Genomic DNA, 15,954 nt, shown 5'->3' with positions numbered 1-15,954 from the left:
AAGTAGGCGTAGAGGGGAAGGCGGCGGAAGAATTGTTCGATGTCTTGCCGCGTGTTGAACTTGTTAATCCGAGAGCGTAGGGAATGAAGGTGAGGCCTCTGCTGAGGACTGATCTTTCATCTTCAGAGAGGGGGAGGTCTGGAGGGATGGTGAAAAGATGGCAGGGCTGGGAGCTAGGACCTAGGACCTGGTGTGGGGCTGGAGCTGGGAGTGGGGGCGGGGTTGGGTGTGGGGGTGGGGACAGAGATTGGCGTGGGGGCGGGGTTAGGTGTGCGGGCAGAGATCGGCGTGGGGGCGGATTTACATTGGTTGCCTACTAAGTGCTGAATTCTGGGCAGTTTCAACTGTGAACTTGCAAATTGTCATTTTAAGAGATTCAGAATATATTCAATGAAGAGACAACATTTAATTTCTAGTTAATCACAATATTCATAATCAATTACTCAAATTGCTGCATTTATACCAAGCCAGCACCATATACAAATTATATCAGTATCTGTAGGAGTAATAACCTAGAGGTAATAATACTGTCCTACTGCCTGGCAATCTGGATTAATGCTCTGGAGATGAGTTACAATTCCACCATGGCAACTGGATGGTTTTAAATTCAGTCCATTAAATAAATCTAGAATTAAAAGCTAACCAAATGGACGGTTTAGATTTAGCAGTCACATATTACCCTCCAAAAAGAGGTTGTGCTCCATCGTGATTTTATAATAGTTTATTAATGACGTACAGTTTAAATATGAAGCATAAAATAAATGAACTGAATCAGCTTGTGACTCGGGGGAGTAGCTTTACAAATTCTTAAGAAAGACGGGAGTGGATTCCTGCAGTTGGAGGTGGCAAGCCCTTGTCTGTTAAGTTCATTCCTCCCTTTATCATCCTGAGTCAATTGAAGTGTCAGGAATTCGTTTCCCGTTGTCTCTTGCCAGAGGAAGGCTGCCCACTTGCATACCAAGCACTATTAATGTGCTATCTTGAAAGGTCAAGAAGTTTATCTGTGTCAATGACTTGGCTGTTGGCTGGGTGAGATAAAACAAACATCATCTTTCAATCTATTTAATGTTGGCTGCCAGTTTTTAAATTCTGCCCAATGGGTGAAAGACGAAACAAAATGGCAAAAGACTCCGCGCTTTCAATTTTAACGAATGTGTCTTGTGGCCTGTGTGCAACCTTTCTTGAAAATATCTTTCTTTTAGATTGTTTTATCTCAATCCTTGGTTACTAGGAACGGTTTATGCCTTTTCCAAAGGGAGTGGAGGGGTGAGGGTGGTTTTCAAGGGTTTTAGAAGAAGCTTACAAAAACCTGCTGTGTCATGTGATCTCTGACTATGCCTGCTGATTCTGTAGGAATTTTGTTGTAATATGAGAACTACTGTTCCAGACCTTTTCCATGCAACATAGAAATTCATTTATTGATGTAACTAGAATTTCCACTTATACGCTGTTTCCTGATTTCCCAAATCCTGTGCACTGAATAAGTTAGGAAGAGTCAGAGTCATACAGCACTGAAACAGACTCTTTGGTCCAACTCGCCCATATCGACCAGACATCCTAAATTAATCTAGTCCCATTTGCCAGCACTTGACCCATATCCCTCTGAACCATTCCTATTCATATACCCATCCAGACACCTTTTTAAATGTTGTAATTATATCAGCTTCCACCACGTTCTCTGGCAGGTCATCCCATACACCCACCTCCCTCTGCTTGAAAAAGTTGGCTTGTAGGTCCATTTTAAATTTTTCCCCTCTCACCCTAAACCTATACCCTCTAGTTTTGGAGTCTCCCACCCCAGGGAAAAAACCTTGTCTATTTACCCTGTCCACACCCCTCATGACTTTATAAACCTCAATAAAGTCTCTCCTCAGCCACTGACGCTCCAGGGAAAATAGTCCCAGCTTCTTCCTGGAGCCGAAATCCTCCAACTCCGGCAACACCTTGTAATTTTTTTTCTGAACTCTTTCAAGTTTCTCAACATCCTCACACAATGAAAGATTTTTCTTTCCAGTATTTTTAACATGTAATTATCAATTTCAAGCTTACTTTTCAAAAAGTCAAATAGCATTTCATTGTTTCTGTTCAGCATCCATACAGACCTCAGTGAATAAAAAATAGCATGGAAAAACAGTTTGAAGAAACTTAGTTTAAAATCGGAATGGTTCATTTTATCTTTATTGCTGGCTCATGATTCATTGTTCGAATAAAATTGGTGATTCAATCAGCTTAATTTGTGTTCATTGCCTGAAACAAATCATTTCTGATTTGTCTACATCTAAGCAATGAAATACTTCAGGCTAGATTACTTTACCAAGCAGTATTTTCTTAAATTCACTTCTAGAATGTGGGTTTCACTGGCACTGCTCATATAATCACTCATTGCTACCTTCCCTAAAGAAGGTGGTGACAATTGGCCACTTCATGAACATTGCAGTCTGTGCAGTGTAAACACATCCACACTGATTAGATTAGATTAGATTACTTACAGTGTGGAAACAGGCCCTTCGACCCAACAAGTCCACACCGACCCGCCGAAGCGCAACCCACCCATACCCCTGCATTTACCCCTTACCTAACAGTAGGGGCAATTTAGCATGGCCAATTCACCTGACCTGCACATCTTTGGACTGTGGGAGGAAACCGGAGCACCCGGAGGAAACCCACGCAGACACGGGGAGAACGTGCAAACTCCAACAGTCTGTCGCGTGAGTCGGGAATTGAACCCGGGTCTCAGGCACTGTGAGGCAGCAGTGCTAACCACTGTGCCACCGTGCCGCCCACTGCTATTAAGAAGGGAGGTCTTGAATCCTGACATGCTAATAAAGAAGGAACACCTATATATTTCAAGTGAGGATGATGTCACAAAGACATGTTTCATTTCAAAATTACTGTATTTATTTGTCAAACAATCAGTGATTGAGTTTTAAAGACTGGGATAGCATTCTGGTATTTCATGAAGTATTTCATTGCTTAGATGTGGACAAATCAGCATTCTGGTAACTTAAAACAATGATTTCTAAGATGGCTGATTATCTACTTTACTGTACTTCACAAATTGAAAAACCAGAAAAGCTGATGTAAGCCTGTCTAAGAAATCGCAGAGACAAAGGCATGTACATTGAAGCAGTGTAAATACGTCACCTCCTGACTTATTCGCAAGGCATCCAGACAATGATCTGTCCACTCAGCGTGGTGAGGTAAGTACTAAATGTAACCACTCAAAACAATAAGCTCTGTCTAACAAAGGAACTCATTGAGCCATAATCCCATCATATTGTCATGAAACTTGAATCAAAAGTGTATGACTATGTTCAGGTGCTTGGTCAGGTAATGAAAAAGATTCTGTAATAAGGTGAACAAACTTTCTGCATTTAAGAAACACCTGCTCCTGTTCAATGGCCTACAGAAAAGACGAGAGAATCAAGATCCTAAGTACAGCACTCTCTCTATTCCTCTAACAAACTAGAGCCCTGCATGGCATTTAACTATCCCTCTTCCATAACAGTTCTTCCAAGAATCACCACAGCAACTGCTGCAAGGAAAGATTAGTCATCCATCAGCATATTTAACTCATCTTGATGCTGAATCCAAAGGGACCACCAAGCACAGCCTGAAGTCTGATTTTCTATTGATCTACAATACCTATATGCCATTTGTGTTTATCATAAGCTTTGAACAAGCAGTTGGGATAAAGCACATCCTGAGTGACATCATATTACCTGCTGGATTAGAGAAGTGAGTTACACCAATACTTTCATGTTTAATAGCATCTAAAGCAAAGCCAACCACTTGTTTGACACTACCCCAGCAACCACTTTTAACATTCATTCCTTACATTACTGGAACACAGTAGCATCAGTGGAAAGTGTTGCAACAGATTACTACACCTCCTTTAACTCTCCAAAACCATGACCTCATCAAACCTAGAATATCGGATAGCAGGAACATAGGGACATCTCCTGGAAGCTCCACACAAAGTCTCTCAGGATTCTGATATGAAGGTATATCACCATTTCTTCCCTGTTGCTGGGTGAAAACCTGACAGCTCTTTCATTCTGCAAACATCTCCATCATGTGGACTGCAGTATTCAAAGTTCAGCTCACTCCCAATATCTCATTAACAACGAGGAATGGGCAAACATTACTGGCTTAGCCAGGCGCATGCAGTCACATCCTGTGAACAGGGAGAAGTTCCAAAACAACACAATGCTGCTTCTCTCCTTATCAAACAATTATCAGCTCTTCTGATGTTTAATATGTAGATCTTGTAACATAGTACAATAAAAGGGCATAAAGCCAAAGTATTGTAGTTATTTTGGTAATTTGTACTTGAGCCAATCTTCTTAATCCTCACCCTTAAGCACTTTGCTATACCACTTGCATTCACATGATGCACGGTGAGTGATTTCAGTTTTCAATCTTTCAGTTATCAGATTATTGGTACAGACTACCGCTTGTGCACAACAGATGGTTGGAGTGGCCAGATCCCAACATGTGAAAGTAAGTGTCAGCTCTGTGTTTTACATTTGGTTTATTTTGATGCCATGCTATCATTGAAGTCTATTAAGTGCAATCATGAACTTTCTTTAGGTCAACTCATGTGGTTTAAGGTTCATTGTGTCCCTCATTTTTTTTGAATGTATGGTCTCCATTTTTCAGTGTAGCCTATTAGGTAGTACATTTATAGTGGTAATGGAACATACTTAGCTGAGAACATCCCAACATGCTTTTGTTTGGCCACAAGTTGAGGAAGATCAAAGTTGCAAGAATCTTATCATGTCATAGGCAGTGTGATGGGTGGAAATGTGGAGGAGAGGAGGTTCAGTAAGGCACAGGTGCTTGGAGTGGGGAAGCAGTAGGCAAGAAATAACACAAAACCTGAGGCTGACACTTTGACATTGTTCTGAGGGAACATCACATTGTCTTAGATGCCATATTTTAGATCAGCTATTACACTGAGCCCTTGCTGATTTGTCAGATTCTTTTTATGCATCCTGAAGCCCTGCTTTGAAGAATCGTTGAGTTATTTCTGTTTTCTGGGTGATATTTAGCCCTCACGCAGCATCTTTAAAATGAATAATCTGTATGCAAATTGGTCTTTGCTGCAGCTCCTATATTACAGCAACGAATATACAAACTTCCTCATTGGCTGTAAATGGCTTTACCACTTCCTCTGATCATGAATAGCACTGCACACTGCAATTTATTTTGAGCAGGATTGAGAACAATAGAAAGTCAAATGAAATCAAAGCACCTACTACTTGAAAAGCTGAGAAGCAAAGGAGGGCTTGGCACTTGTGTAAGTTTAAAGCTAGCCACATTTTGATCAAGCAAAGCAGCTTAACTCACTATATGGGGAAGAGTCTTCTAAGAAAGCTTTAGATAATCTGTGAAGAATCAATGCACAACTTTGATATTCCCAGCTCGTTCCCCCCCACCCACTTATTCAATTAAAATAACATTGGGACCTTTCTGTTGTTATGAACCAGGCCAGATCCTCCCAAAAACATTAAGAAGGTAGCCTGGGCCCCAACTTTTTCTCATTTTAAAGGCAGATGAGAAGTGGATTTTCCAGGTGTGATGCAGCTGGTCAAACCACTTGGCTTTAAGCAAAATAGAATTTATTTATGGACTACAATTGAAACACAGACAAAAGAAAATGGAATTTAGAATCACTTAACTATTGGAAAACCTAACCATTTGGATACAGCACATTAACTAAGGAACTAATTCAGTAACACCCCACAAGCACACCCCTTGACAAAAAGTTAAATTGAAACACAGATTTTTACAGGCAGGAGGGAACAACATCCAAAGGAATTTCAGGGAGAAAGTCAGGTCAGCAATCTTCTGCTGAAGCTGCAACCTTTCCTGGACTCCATCATCTTGTAACTGCCACAGCAAAACCAATATAAAAGAAACCTGAACTGGGAGAATTGACAACTCCCCTGCCATTTGTTAAACCAAGCTCTTTCTCAACACCTTGGCACCTTTGCCATTAGGGCCTCTCTTTTAAAAAAAACCCAAGGTCAAAATAACCTTGCTTCAGTGATAGTATCATCACACACTGAATCTGTTCAGTAACTGATTTCCACAGTAAGTAACTAGAAAATTAAAATTGATTGTCCATCAAATTATGTTTCTCTAGCTGTCACATGTGGTGGTCTTGCACCTATCAGTAATAGAAAAGCTCCAATATGTTGAGCGACTCATGGACATATGGGATGGTAGCAGAATATTCATGTCATGATGGTTACTCATTGATTGGCACCGCCCTCACCTGCCTGGAAGATGGGACAAAAGTCTACCTTTGTGCAAAGGTACTGAAGTACAAAATCAGAATCTGCTTTAACTGAATGTTACAGCTGGAGTTGGGAAAGTTGTTAGTTATATTTCAGTATTTTATTATTGTTTGCAGTCCATTGTCTTGGCATTATTGATAGGAAATGAGAGAGGAGTTACATGCAAACTAAAATTAACACACTAAAAGTTTTGCTGTGTTGTATTTGTTGCTTGCCTTTGTTAAATTAGCTTTAAAAATAGGTTGGCACAATTGAAGCAGGCACTGAGTTGTTGCACTGGATGCTGACAACTTTGGGAATGGAAGCAGTCTTTTGAAGAGGATGAGAATATTGGAAATGAAGACCTTATCCATTACAGAGACAGCTTTATTGGCCCTTACAAGCCCAACAAGATCTGATTGAAGTCTAGCTCCAGTAGACAAGAGCTGGGTCCAGAAAGCCATTGTGGACTATCAACTCATCATTGGTCTTGATGCCAGCATTTGTTTTGTGTTGTGGGGGTGAACTGCAACCTGTTTTGGCTTTTTTGTGTTCCCTGTTGGTGGCTGTAAGTAAATGCTCCTTTTGGAATTATCCAATTACTTCCCTCTTTGTTATGTTCATGTACTGGGCATTGACCAGATGCAGTTCTGCACTGGGCATTGGTGGCAGAGTGGTGGTCCAATTAAGATTGGACAGAGCGACAGAAGATAAACTGTGTGGCATTATTGTTAAACAGTGGCAAGGGTGAGAGAATGGCGTCATGTACAAAGGAGTGTAAGCCATGTCCTGCCATTGCCTGTGCTGTGAGCAGTGTTGCTTTGAGGCTGCTACCCCATTACACTACTGGTGAGGGACAACCAGGGAATACCAACACTTGTCTGGCTGCACGGAAACATTTCAAAGCTGCACAGGCAGGAGGGATGCTGGTCTTTGGGTAGTGAGTTTTTCTGAGTGGGGTGCAATCTATCAAACCATATTTGGAATACTGTGAGCAGTTTTGAGTACCCAGGATGGACGGACAGACAGACGAATGGATGGACGGACGGACGGACGGACAGATGGACGAACAGACGAATGGATGGATGGATGGACGGACGGACGGACGGATGGATGGATGGATGGATTTGAGAAACACATCAGCCATGATCAAATGGCAGAACAAACTCAATGGGTTGAATGGCCTAATTATTGTCCTAAATCTTTTCATTATAAAATGGGGCTAGAGTTGGAAATGAGGAATGTCATATGAGTCAGATAAGTGGTTAAGGTGCATTTGGTAAGATATGGCTTGAAATCCTGTGGCAAGAATCCCTCCTAAAATAACCTGACAATACATACTCAGCCAGTAAACTTAAGATTTAGCCTTACTTATTTGTATTTTATTGCGATTAGACATTTTTTGGTATATTTCCTGCATAGTTTTTGATTTTCACTTCCCTGTAGTGTGGAAACAGGTTCTTCGGCCCAACAAGTCCACACTCACCCTCTGAAGAGTAACCCACTCAGCACTAAACACTCTGGGCAATTTAGAATGGCCAATTCACCTGACCTGCACACCTTTGGACTGTGGGAGGAAACCAGAGCACTGAGAGGACACCCACACAGACACAGGGAGAATGTGCAAATTCCACACAAAGAGTCGCCCAAGGCTGGAATTGAACCTGGTTCCTTGGCGCTGTGAGGCAGCAGTGCTAACCACTGAGGCACCATGCCACCCTATTCTTATAGATTTTAGAATGAGTGCAGTTTTGTTGACCTTTTGAAAAATGCACAACACAATACACTTTAAATAAAAGTTGTTCTTTTCCCAGTTATTGAATGTTCCCGTCCTGACACACCTGCAAATGGCTACATTGAAAGAGGATTTGGACGCAAGTACAAGTATCAGGACGAGATAGTCTTCCGCTGCAATGAAGGTTTTGAAATGATTGGTGCGAGTGTGATTAAATGCAGTGAGAATAACAGCTTTGTGCCATCGCCACCTATTTGTAGATTACGTGAGTAACCGTCTCTTCAACTGGAAATAGTTTGTTACTGTCGGAATTAAAACCGAATTGAACTGTGAAATCATGAGTCAGTTTTTTGGGAATGGAAGGTGGTTTGACAGTGAACTGTTTCAGTATTTGCTATCAGTGACCCTCTGATATTTGAGTACACACAAGTTAGTGGAAAATTGCTAAAATTACAGTCTTATGCCCAGGGCTGTGCCACAGGTTGCACTGTGTGTTGACTCCCAGATTCAGCAATCAAAAAGGGGTGAGGATTTCAATTTTTGTGCCACCACATTGTTGTTTGAAGCCTCTTTAACACAGTACAATGTATTCAGTCAGTTATAACTGAAAGGTCATCAACTGGGAACACAAGCAGGTTTATGTATCAAGTACTTGATCAGGCTTAATAACAATAATCGTTTCAGAATGACCATTGAAAGGTTTTATTTTTGCATCCCATTAGATGTGGATTCTATCATCTGTGAATCCACTAATGCTTATCTCAGAGAACCAATTTTGTGAAATAACAGTAGATTACTTGAGCATGAAAACAATAAGTCAACTGAATGGCGTACTCCAGAATGTGTACTTTTGCTTTATGAACACTACATTAATTCAGAAACATTGCATTATAGCAACACTGCTTTACCATTTTGTTTTCATCCAATGTATAAGAACAGCAGGTTCTATGGCAAGTTAGTATGTTAAACAGAATTAATTGTGTACTTAAATTGCCCTTTCCTTTTTATATGTTTCAAACCCATTCTATGGAAGCACTATCAACTGTTTTTTCTTTCTCATTCTGTTTTCAGTATCTGCTGCGACAAGAGCAGGGGATCAATGTCATTTTTCACCAGTTTCCTCCTGTCCCCTCCTCCCCTTATCCCAGATCCAAATCTCCAACTCGACACTATCCTCTTGAACTGTCCTATCTGTCCATCTTCCTTCCCACCAGTCCACTCCACCCTCCACTCTGGCCTATCACCATCACCCCCCACCTTAATCTACCTGTCGCATTCCCAGCTACATTCTCCTACACCCCAGCTCCATGCCCTCCCATTTATCTCCCACATTTCTGATGAAGTACTTATGCTTGAAACGTCTACTCTTCTGCTCCTCTGATGCTGCCTGACCAGCTGTGCTTTTCCAGCACCATGCTCTAATATGTGAAACTTACATCCATGTCAATAATCTGGTATGTTTTGTATAGGTTACAATGGCAAGGTTGTGTAGTCATGTGGTTGATGCTGTCCTGAAAGCTGGGTGGTTTTCTGTGAATGATGGTCTGTTTAGGTTTTGGTGGTTGTTTGAAGGTGAGAAGTGGAGACATAGGGATGATCTTGGTGAGATGCTCAACGTCTTTGATGACACGTTGAAGGATGTGAATAACATAGCATAGTCTCTCCACTTTGGTGAAGTACTGGCTGATGAAGAGTATTGTATTGGTTGTATCCAGTTTCTTTGTTCTGATAGTATTTTGGAATTATCTCTCTGCCTCATTTAATTGGATAGAAGGTCATCTCTTCACATGTTATTCAAAAGTTGACACTTTACTCACTCCATCTGACACTTTTGATCACTTGAAGTGACTTATTATTTGACACGTCATTCACACTATTTGTATAATCTTTGGATCTCTCTGACTTTCGAGTAAAAAATGAGGTCTGCAGATGCTGGAGATCACAGCTGAAAATGTGCTGCTGGTCAAAGCACAGCAGGCCAGGCAGCATCTCAGGAATAGGGAATTCATCGTTTCGAGCATAAGCCCTTCATCAGGAATGAGAGAGAGTAGCCAAGCAGGCTAAGATAAAAGGTAGGGAGGAGGGACTTGGGGGAGGGGCAATGGAGGTGGGATAGGTGGAAGGAGGTCAAGGTGAGGGTGATAGGCCGGAGTGGGGTGGGGGCGGAGAGGTCAGGAAGATGATTGCAGGTTAGGAGGGCGGTGCTGAGTTGAGGGAACCAACTGAGACAAGGTGGGGGGAGGGGAAATGAGAAAACTGGAGAAATCTGAATTCATACCTTGTGGTTGGAGGGTTCCCAGGCGGAAGATGAGGCGCTCCTCCTCCAGCCGTCGTGTTGTTATGTTCTGCCGGTGGAGGAGTCCAAGGACCTGCATGTCCTCGGTGGAGTGGGAGGGAGAGTTAAAGTGTTGAGCCACGGGGTGGTTGGGTTGGTTGGTCCGGGCGGCCCAGAGGTGTTCTCTGAAGCGTTCCGCAAGTAGGCGGCCTGTCTCCCCAATATAGAGGAGGCCACATCGGGTGCAGCGGATGCAATAGATGATGTGTGTGGAGGTACAGGTGAACTTGTGGCGGATATGGAAGGATCCCTTGGGGCCTTGGAGGGAAGTGAGTGTGGAGGTGTGGGCGCAAGTTTTACATTTCCTGCGGTTGCAGGGGAAGGTGCCGGGGATGGAGGTTGGGTTGGTGGGGGGTGTGGATCTGACGAGGGAGTCACGAAGGGAGTGGTCCTTGCGGAACGCTGATAGGGGAGGGGAGGGAAATATATCCTTGGTGGTGGGGTCCATTTGGAGGTGGCGGAAATGGCGGCGGATGATACGTTGTATGCGGAGGTTGGTGGGGTGGTAGGTGAGAACCAGTGGGGTTCTGTCTTGGTGGCGGTTGGAGGAGCGGGGCTGAAGGGCGGAGGAGCGGGAAATGGAGGAGATGCGGTGGAGGGCATCATCGATCACGTCTGGGGGGAATCTGCGATCCTTGAAGAAGGAGGCCATCTGGGCTGTGCGGTGTTGGAACTGGTCCTCCTGGGAGCAGATGCGGCGGAGACAAAGGAATTGGGAATATGGGATGGAGTTTTTGCAGGGGGCAGGGTGGGAGGAGGTGTAGTCCAGGTAGCTGTGGGAGTCAGTCGGTTTATAGTAGATGTCTGTGTTGAGTCGGTCGCCCGAGATAGAGATGGAAAGGTCTAGGAAGGGGAGGGAGGAGTCTGAGACAGTCCAGGTGAATTTAAGGTCGGGATGGAAGGTGTTAGTAAAGTTGATGAACTGTTCAACCTCCTCGTGGGAGCACGAGGCAGCGCCGATACAGTCATCGATGTAGCGGAGGAAAAGGTGGGGGGTGGTGCCAGTGTAGTTGCGGAAGATGGACTGTTCCACATATCCTACGAAGAGGCAGGCATAGCTGGGGCCCATGCGGGTGCCCATGGCAACTCCTTTAGTTTGAAGGAAGTGGGAGGATTGAAAAGAGAAGTTATTCAGGGTGAGGACCAGTTCAGTTCAGTCATCTCTCTGACTTTCATCTCTCTGCCTGTAAATTCTGTGTCTGTGTGCTTCTCTCGTTTCACCTAATAAAAGGGCTGTGCTCCGAAAGCTTGTGATTTCAAATAAACCTGTTGGACTGTAACCTGGTTTTGTGTGACTTCTGACTTTGTCCAAGGATCCAGAGGAGTAATAGAACTGACTGGGTTGCTCAGCAGAATGTCACCATGGATTCAATGTGCCAAATACCCAATTTTAGTGCTATTATTGACAATGACTCTTAATATTTACACTTTACTTTTGTAACGTAACAACTAGTTTATTCTTATTGTTCAACAAAGCGATTTTTAACTATTGTTATAACAGTTAGGTAGGAGTATTGTAGCAACAATTCTAAAGTGTGGAATCGTTTGAAGACCTTCTTTAATCTGAATACTGTTTGTTCAGCATCAAGGCAGAAATGATGGGCATGCACCACCAAGTTGGAACATAGTTTAATTAAATTATCTAACTTTAGTCCCTCAACTTGTTACCAAATTGACAAAGATTTGAGAGCAACTCATAGGCCCATTGCTTGCAGCCTTACAAGAAAATGGGTTAACACCTCTGAAATTCTAATGTAGACAGAGGCCAAAGAGCTATTCTGTTCCACAGTTCAAGGTTAAGAAATATAAGAAGGTGGTACATTTCACAAATGTTTTGTACCTATTAGATTGCCAAAGGAATTTTGGTGTTTAGCTGGGCCTAGGCAAACATTTTTATTTGCATCTCTAATTGATATTAGCTTTAACTATTGATTTGATTTATTTATTGTTACATGTATTGAGGTATAGTGAAAAAGCTTTGTTTTTGAGCAGATCATAGTTAAGCAAGGATGTAGAGATCAGAAAGACTTAGACAAAGGCATATAGGTTACGTTGCATAGTGTGTGCACTAGGCGAGAGCAAGGTCAGCATTATTTGAGGCTAGAGAATCCATCCATCAGTCTAATAACAGCTGGGAAGAAGCTGTTTCTGAATCTGCTGAGTCTGTTCAGGCTTCTGTATCTTCTGCCTGATGGAAGAGGTTGTTGGACATCATTATTGGGATGTGAATGGCTCAGCATGATGTTGACAGTCATTCTCTGGCATTGAGTCATGTAAATGGAGTCCATGGATGGAAGGTGATGATCTGGGCTGTGCAAACACCTTCTTCTGTAGTTTCATATGGTCCGGCGCAGTGATTGCCGTACCAGACCATTATGTATCCGGACAGTATGCATTCAGTGATGCATCTTTAGAAGTTGGTGAGGGTCCTTATGGGCATCCCAGATTTTCTGAGATGCCTGTGGAAGAAGAGGCGTTGGTGTGCCTTGTGACTATCGCATTTACATGGGAGGTCCAGAACATGTTGTTTGTTACTACCACTCCTCGCAACTTGACGCTGTCTCCCCTGACAATTTCCATTCCATTGAGGTAGATGTTTAGGTGGGGAGGTGTGTTTACCCCTCCTTTCTTTCTGAAGTCAATGAGCAGTTCTTTATTTTTGCTGATGTTGAAGGAGAGGTTGTTCTCACTGCACCATGTCACCAAGCCCTCTATCTTCCTTCTGTATTTTGACTCATTGTTGTTAGATATCTGTCCAACTGTGGTGTCATCAGCGAACGTATAGACAGCATTTATTTGGAATTTGGCAACACAGCCATGGGTGTACACGGAGTGCAGTAAGGGGCTGAGGATGCATCCTTAGGGGGCAGCAGTCTTGCACATTGTTGTGGAGGAGATGCAGTTGAGGCAGCATCCGAGGAGCAGTAAAATTGACGTTTCAGGCAAAAGCCGCTCATCAGGAATACAGGCACCTTGCCTCTATTCCTGATGAAGGGCTTTTGCCCAAAACGCCGATTTTACTGCTCCTTTTATGCTGCCTCAACTTCTGTGCTTTTCCAGCACCACTCTAATCTAGACTCTGGTTTCCAGCATCTGCAGTCATTGTTTTTACCGAGGAGATGCAGTTACCAACCTTCACTGATTACAGTCTGTGGGTCAGAAAACTGAGGATTCAGTTGCAGGGGTTGGAGCCAAGACCAAGATCACAAAGTTTTGAAATCAGTCGGAAGGGGATAATGGTGTTAAAGATTGAGCTATAGTCAATGAGCACAAGTCTAATGCAGATGCCCTTGTTGTTCAGATGTTCCAGAGATGAGTGCAGGGCTTGGGATATGGCATCTGCTACCTTGTTCCTCAATTATTACTGATTTAAGCCGATAAAATCTATTTTGTAATATTATTCAGTGAAGAATAAGTGTTTTTGTTTGGAAATGTAAGTTGTTTTCCTCTGTATATAGTATTTTTCTATCGAATACCTTGATTTGAATCTTTATTTTGAGTACAGCAATGTCTTCCTAGCTGCAATGCTTGAATCTTACTTTTTCCAGTTGTGTGAACTCACAGGAATAAATATCAGTCAAAAATCTGACATGTAATGGTAGAGTTGGACTATGCCTGTGAAAACTGGCACTGTTGTTTGGACGATTTCATTCAGGGACAGTATCCTGATGAGAATTAGGGAGTCAAGAATGATTTCTTGACCTGGGCAGCAGTGCATGAGTTGCAAGAATGATGATTATAAACACCATTCTGGTTTTGAGCATTAGAAATAAGAATGGAACTAGGCAACTGCAGTTCCAGCTAAATGACAATGAGGAGGCATTGGAGCAGCTTTTGTAATATTATTTTCTCAGGCATATTGCACATTCCATTGAAAGTCCTTGTGTATCAGTTCACTTTTTTTTTAATGACACATTAATGAACTCAAATTTATTTAACAGTCTGAATTTAGAGGTTGTTCCACTATCCCACAGCTGATGGGGTCGTGTACAAATAGTTTCCATTCAATTTACTCCTGCAGCTAATTGAGTCATAGAGTCATAGAGATGTACAGCACGGAAACAGACCCTTCAGTAATTGGCTGGACAGGATTTTATTTCGTGAAATTCATTCAAATTTTGCGATTGTTATATATTCAAAAATGAACTGATCTAATTCAGCAATTGAATATTTCTAAAGGTTTTGGAAGCGTATGTTCTCTTATTGTTAAAATTATTAATGCCCTCTGCAGTGTTTTTATATTAAAGCTATGACTTAAATAATCATAAGGATTCAGAAGTTTGCAGCTGTTTAGGAGATTTTCTCTGCTTCTTCCTGCTGTTGACTCAGATGCAGTGTTCTAGTAACTTGCCAGCTCATCAAGTGTAAACCCAGAAAGTAAACTTTAAAAGCTATTTCACGGGCTGCGTCTGATATGAGTCAGTACATCTGTGCATAAAGTTTTGAGTGATGTTATGGTTGCCCTTGCCCACGTCATTTGAGGGCAGCCTAACTTATTGGAACACGCACATTCCTCTCTCATTGACATCAGTCAGATAATATTGAACAAGCATATAACTTTGCTCATGTAAACTGACAGTTCAGTGCCGCACTGTGACTGCACTGTATTTGTGGGTGTGCCATGTTTTGGTTTTAACATTAAATTGAGGTCCTATCCTCCTCTTAGTTGAGATTTAAAAGATCTGAAGTCCTTTTCTGATGAAATGTCTGGAATTCTGAATGACAGTTGTCCCTTTACTTACACTGACGGAGCTCATTAATGAGTCACCTGTTCCATTGCTGCTTAAATAAACCTATAGATTTGTTTGGGTACCATAATGACTGTGTGGCTGATAATAGTAACAAGAAAAGTAAATCACAGTCCAACCCATTGGGCTGTCCTGAGGATGTAAAGGTGCAATGTTATACAGATCTTTCTTGGGCCTCACATGGTATATTGTTTCTACTTATTGGAACATCAGGAAAATGTAGAAATAATTCCACAAGTACTATAAGACTGCTGAAGTCTATGACTAATCCTATGAGGAGATCATAGAATCTCTTCAGTGTGGAAACAGGCAATTTGGCCCAACAATCCTCTAGAACATAGAACAATAGAACATAGAACAATACAGCACAGAACAGGCCCTTCGGCACCCATCCATGTACCTATCCAATTGCCGCTTAAAGGTCGCCAATGATTCTGACTCTACCACTCCCATGGGCAGCGCATTCCATGCCCCTACCACTCTCTGGGTAAAGAACCCACCCCTGACATCTCCCCTATACCTTCCACCCTTCACCTTAAATTTATGTCCCCTTGTAACACTCTGTTGTACCCGGGGAAAAAGTTTCTGACTGCCTACTCTATCTATTCCTCTGATCATCTTATAAACCTCTATCAAGTCACCCCTCATCCTTCGCCGTTCCAACGAGAAAAGGCCGAGAACTCTCAACCTATCCTCGTACGACCTATTCTCCATTCCAGGCAACATCCTGGTAAATCTTCTCTGCACCCTCTCCGAAGCTTCCACATCTTTCCTAAAGTGAGGCAACCAGAACTGCACACAGTACTCCAAATGTGGCCTTACCAAAGTCCTGTACAGCTGCAACATCACTTT

The 15,954-nt window shown here is 42.5% G+C and overlaps 1 protein-coding gene across 4 annotated transcripts in view; it reads left to right on the top strand.

Moving 5' to 3' along the window:
* The window catches only part of LOC132828384 (C4b-binding protein beta chain-like), a 42,618-nt gene that overhangs the window by 9,432 nt on the left and 17,232 nt on the right, over positions 1 to 15,954 (top strand). For all 4 annotated transcript variants that reach the window (XM_060845443.1, XM_060845444.1, XM_060845445.1 and 1 more), the window contains 2 exons: positions 4,430 to 4,503; positions 8,099 to 8,284. In XM_060845443.1, coding sequence (XP_060701426.1) covers positions 4,430 to 4,503; positions 8,099 to 8,284 — 260 coding nt within the window. The remainder of the gene's footprint in view (positions 1 to 4,429; positions 4,504 to 8,098; positions 8,285 to 15,954) is intronic.

The sequence above is a fragment of the Hemiscyllium ocellatum genome, chromosome 26 (assembly GCF_020745735.1).
Source record: "Hemiscyllium ocellatum isolate sHemOce1 chromosome 26, sHemOce1.pat.X.cur, whole genome shotgun sequence".
NCBI lineage: Eukaryota > Metazoa > Chordata > Chondrichthyes > Orectolobiformes > Hemiscylliidae > Hemiscyllium > Hemiscyllium ocellatum.
The sequence above is the reverse complement of the archived record's forward strand: the minus strand, read 5'-3'. Positions and strand labels throughout refer to the sequence as shown.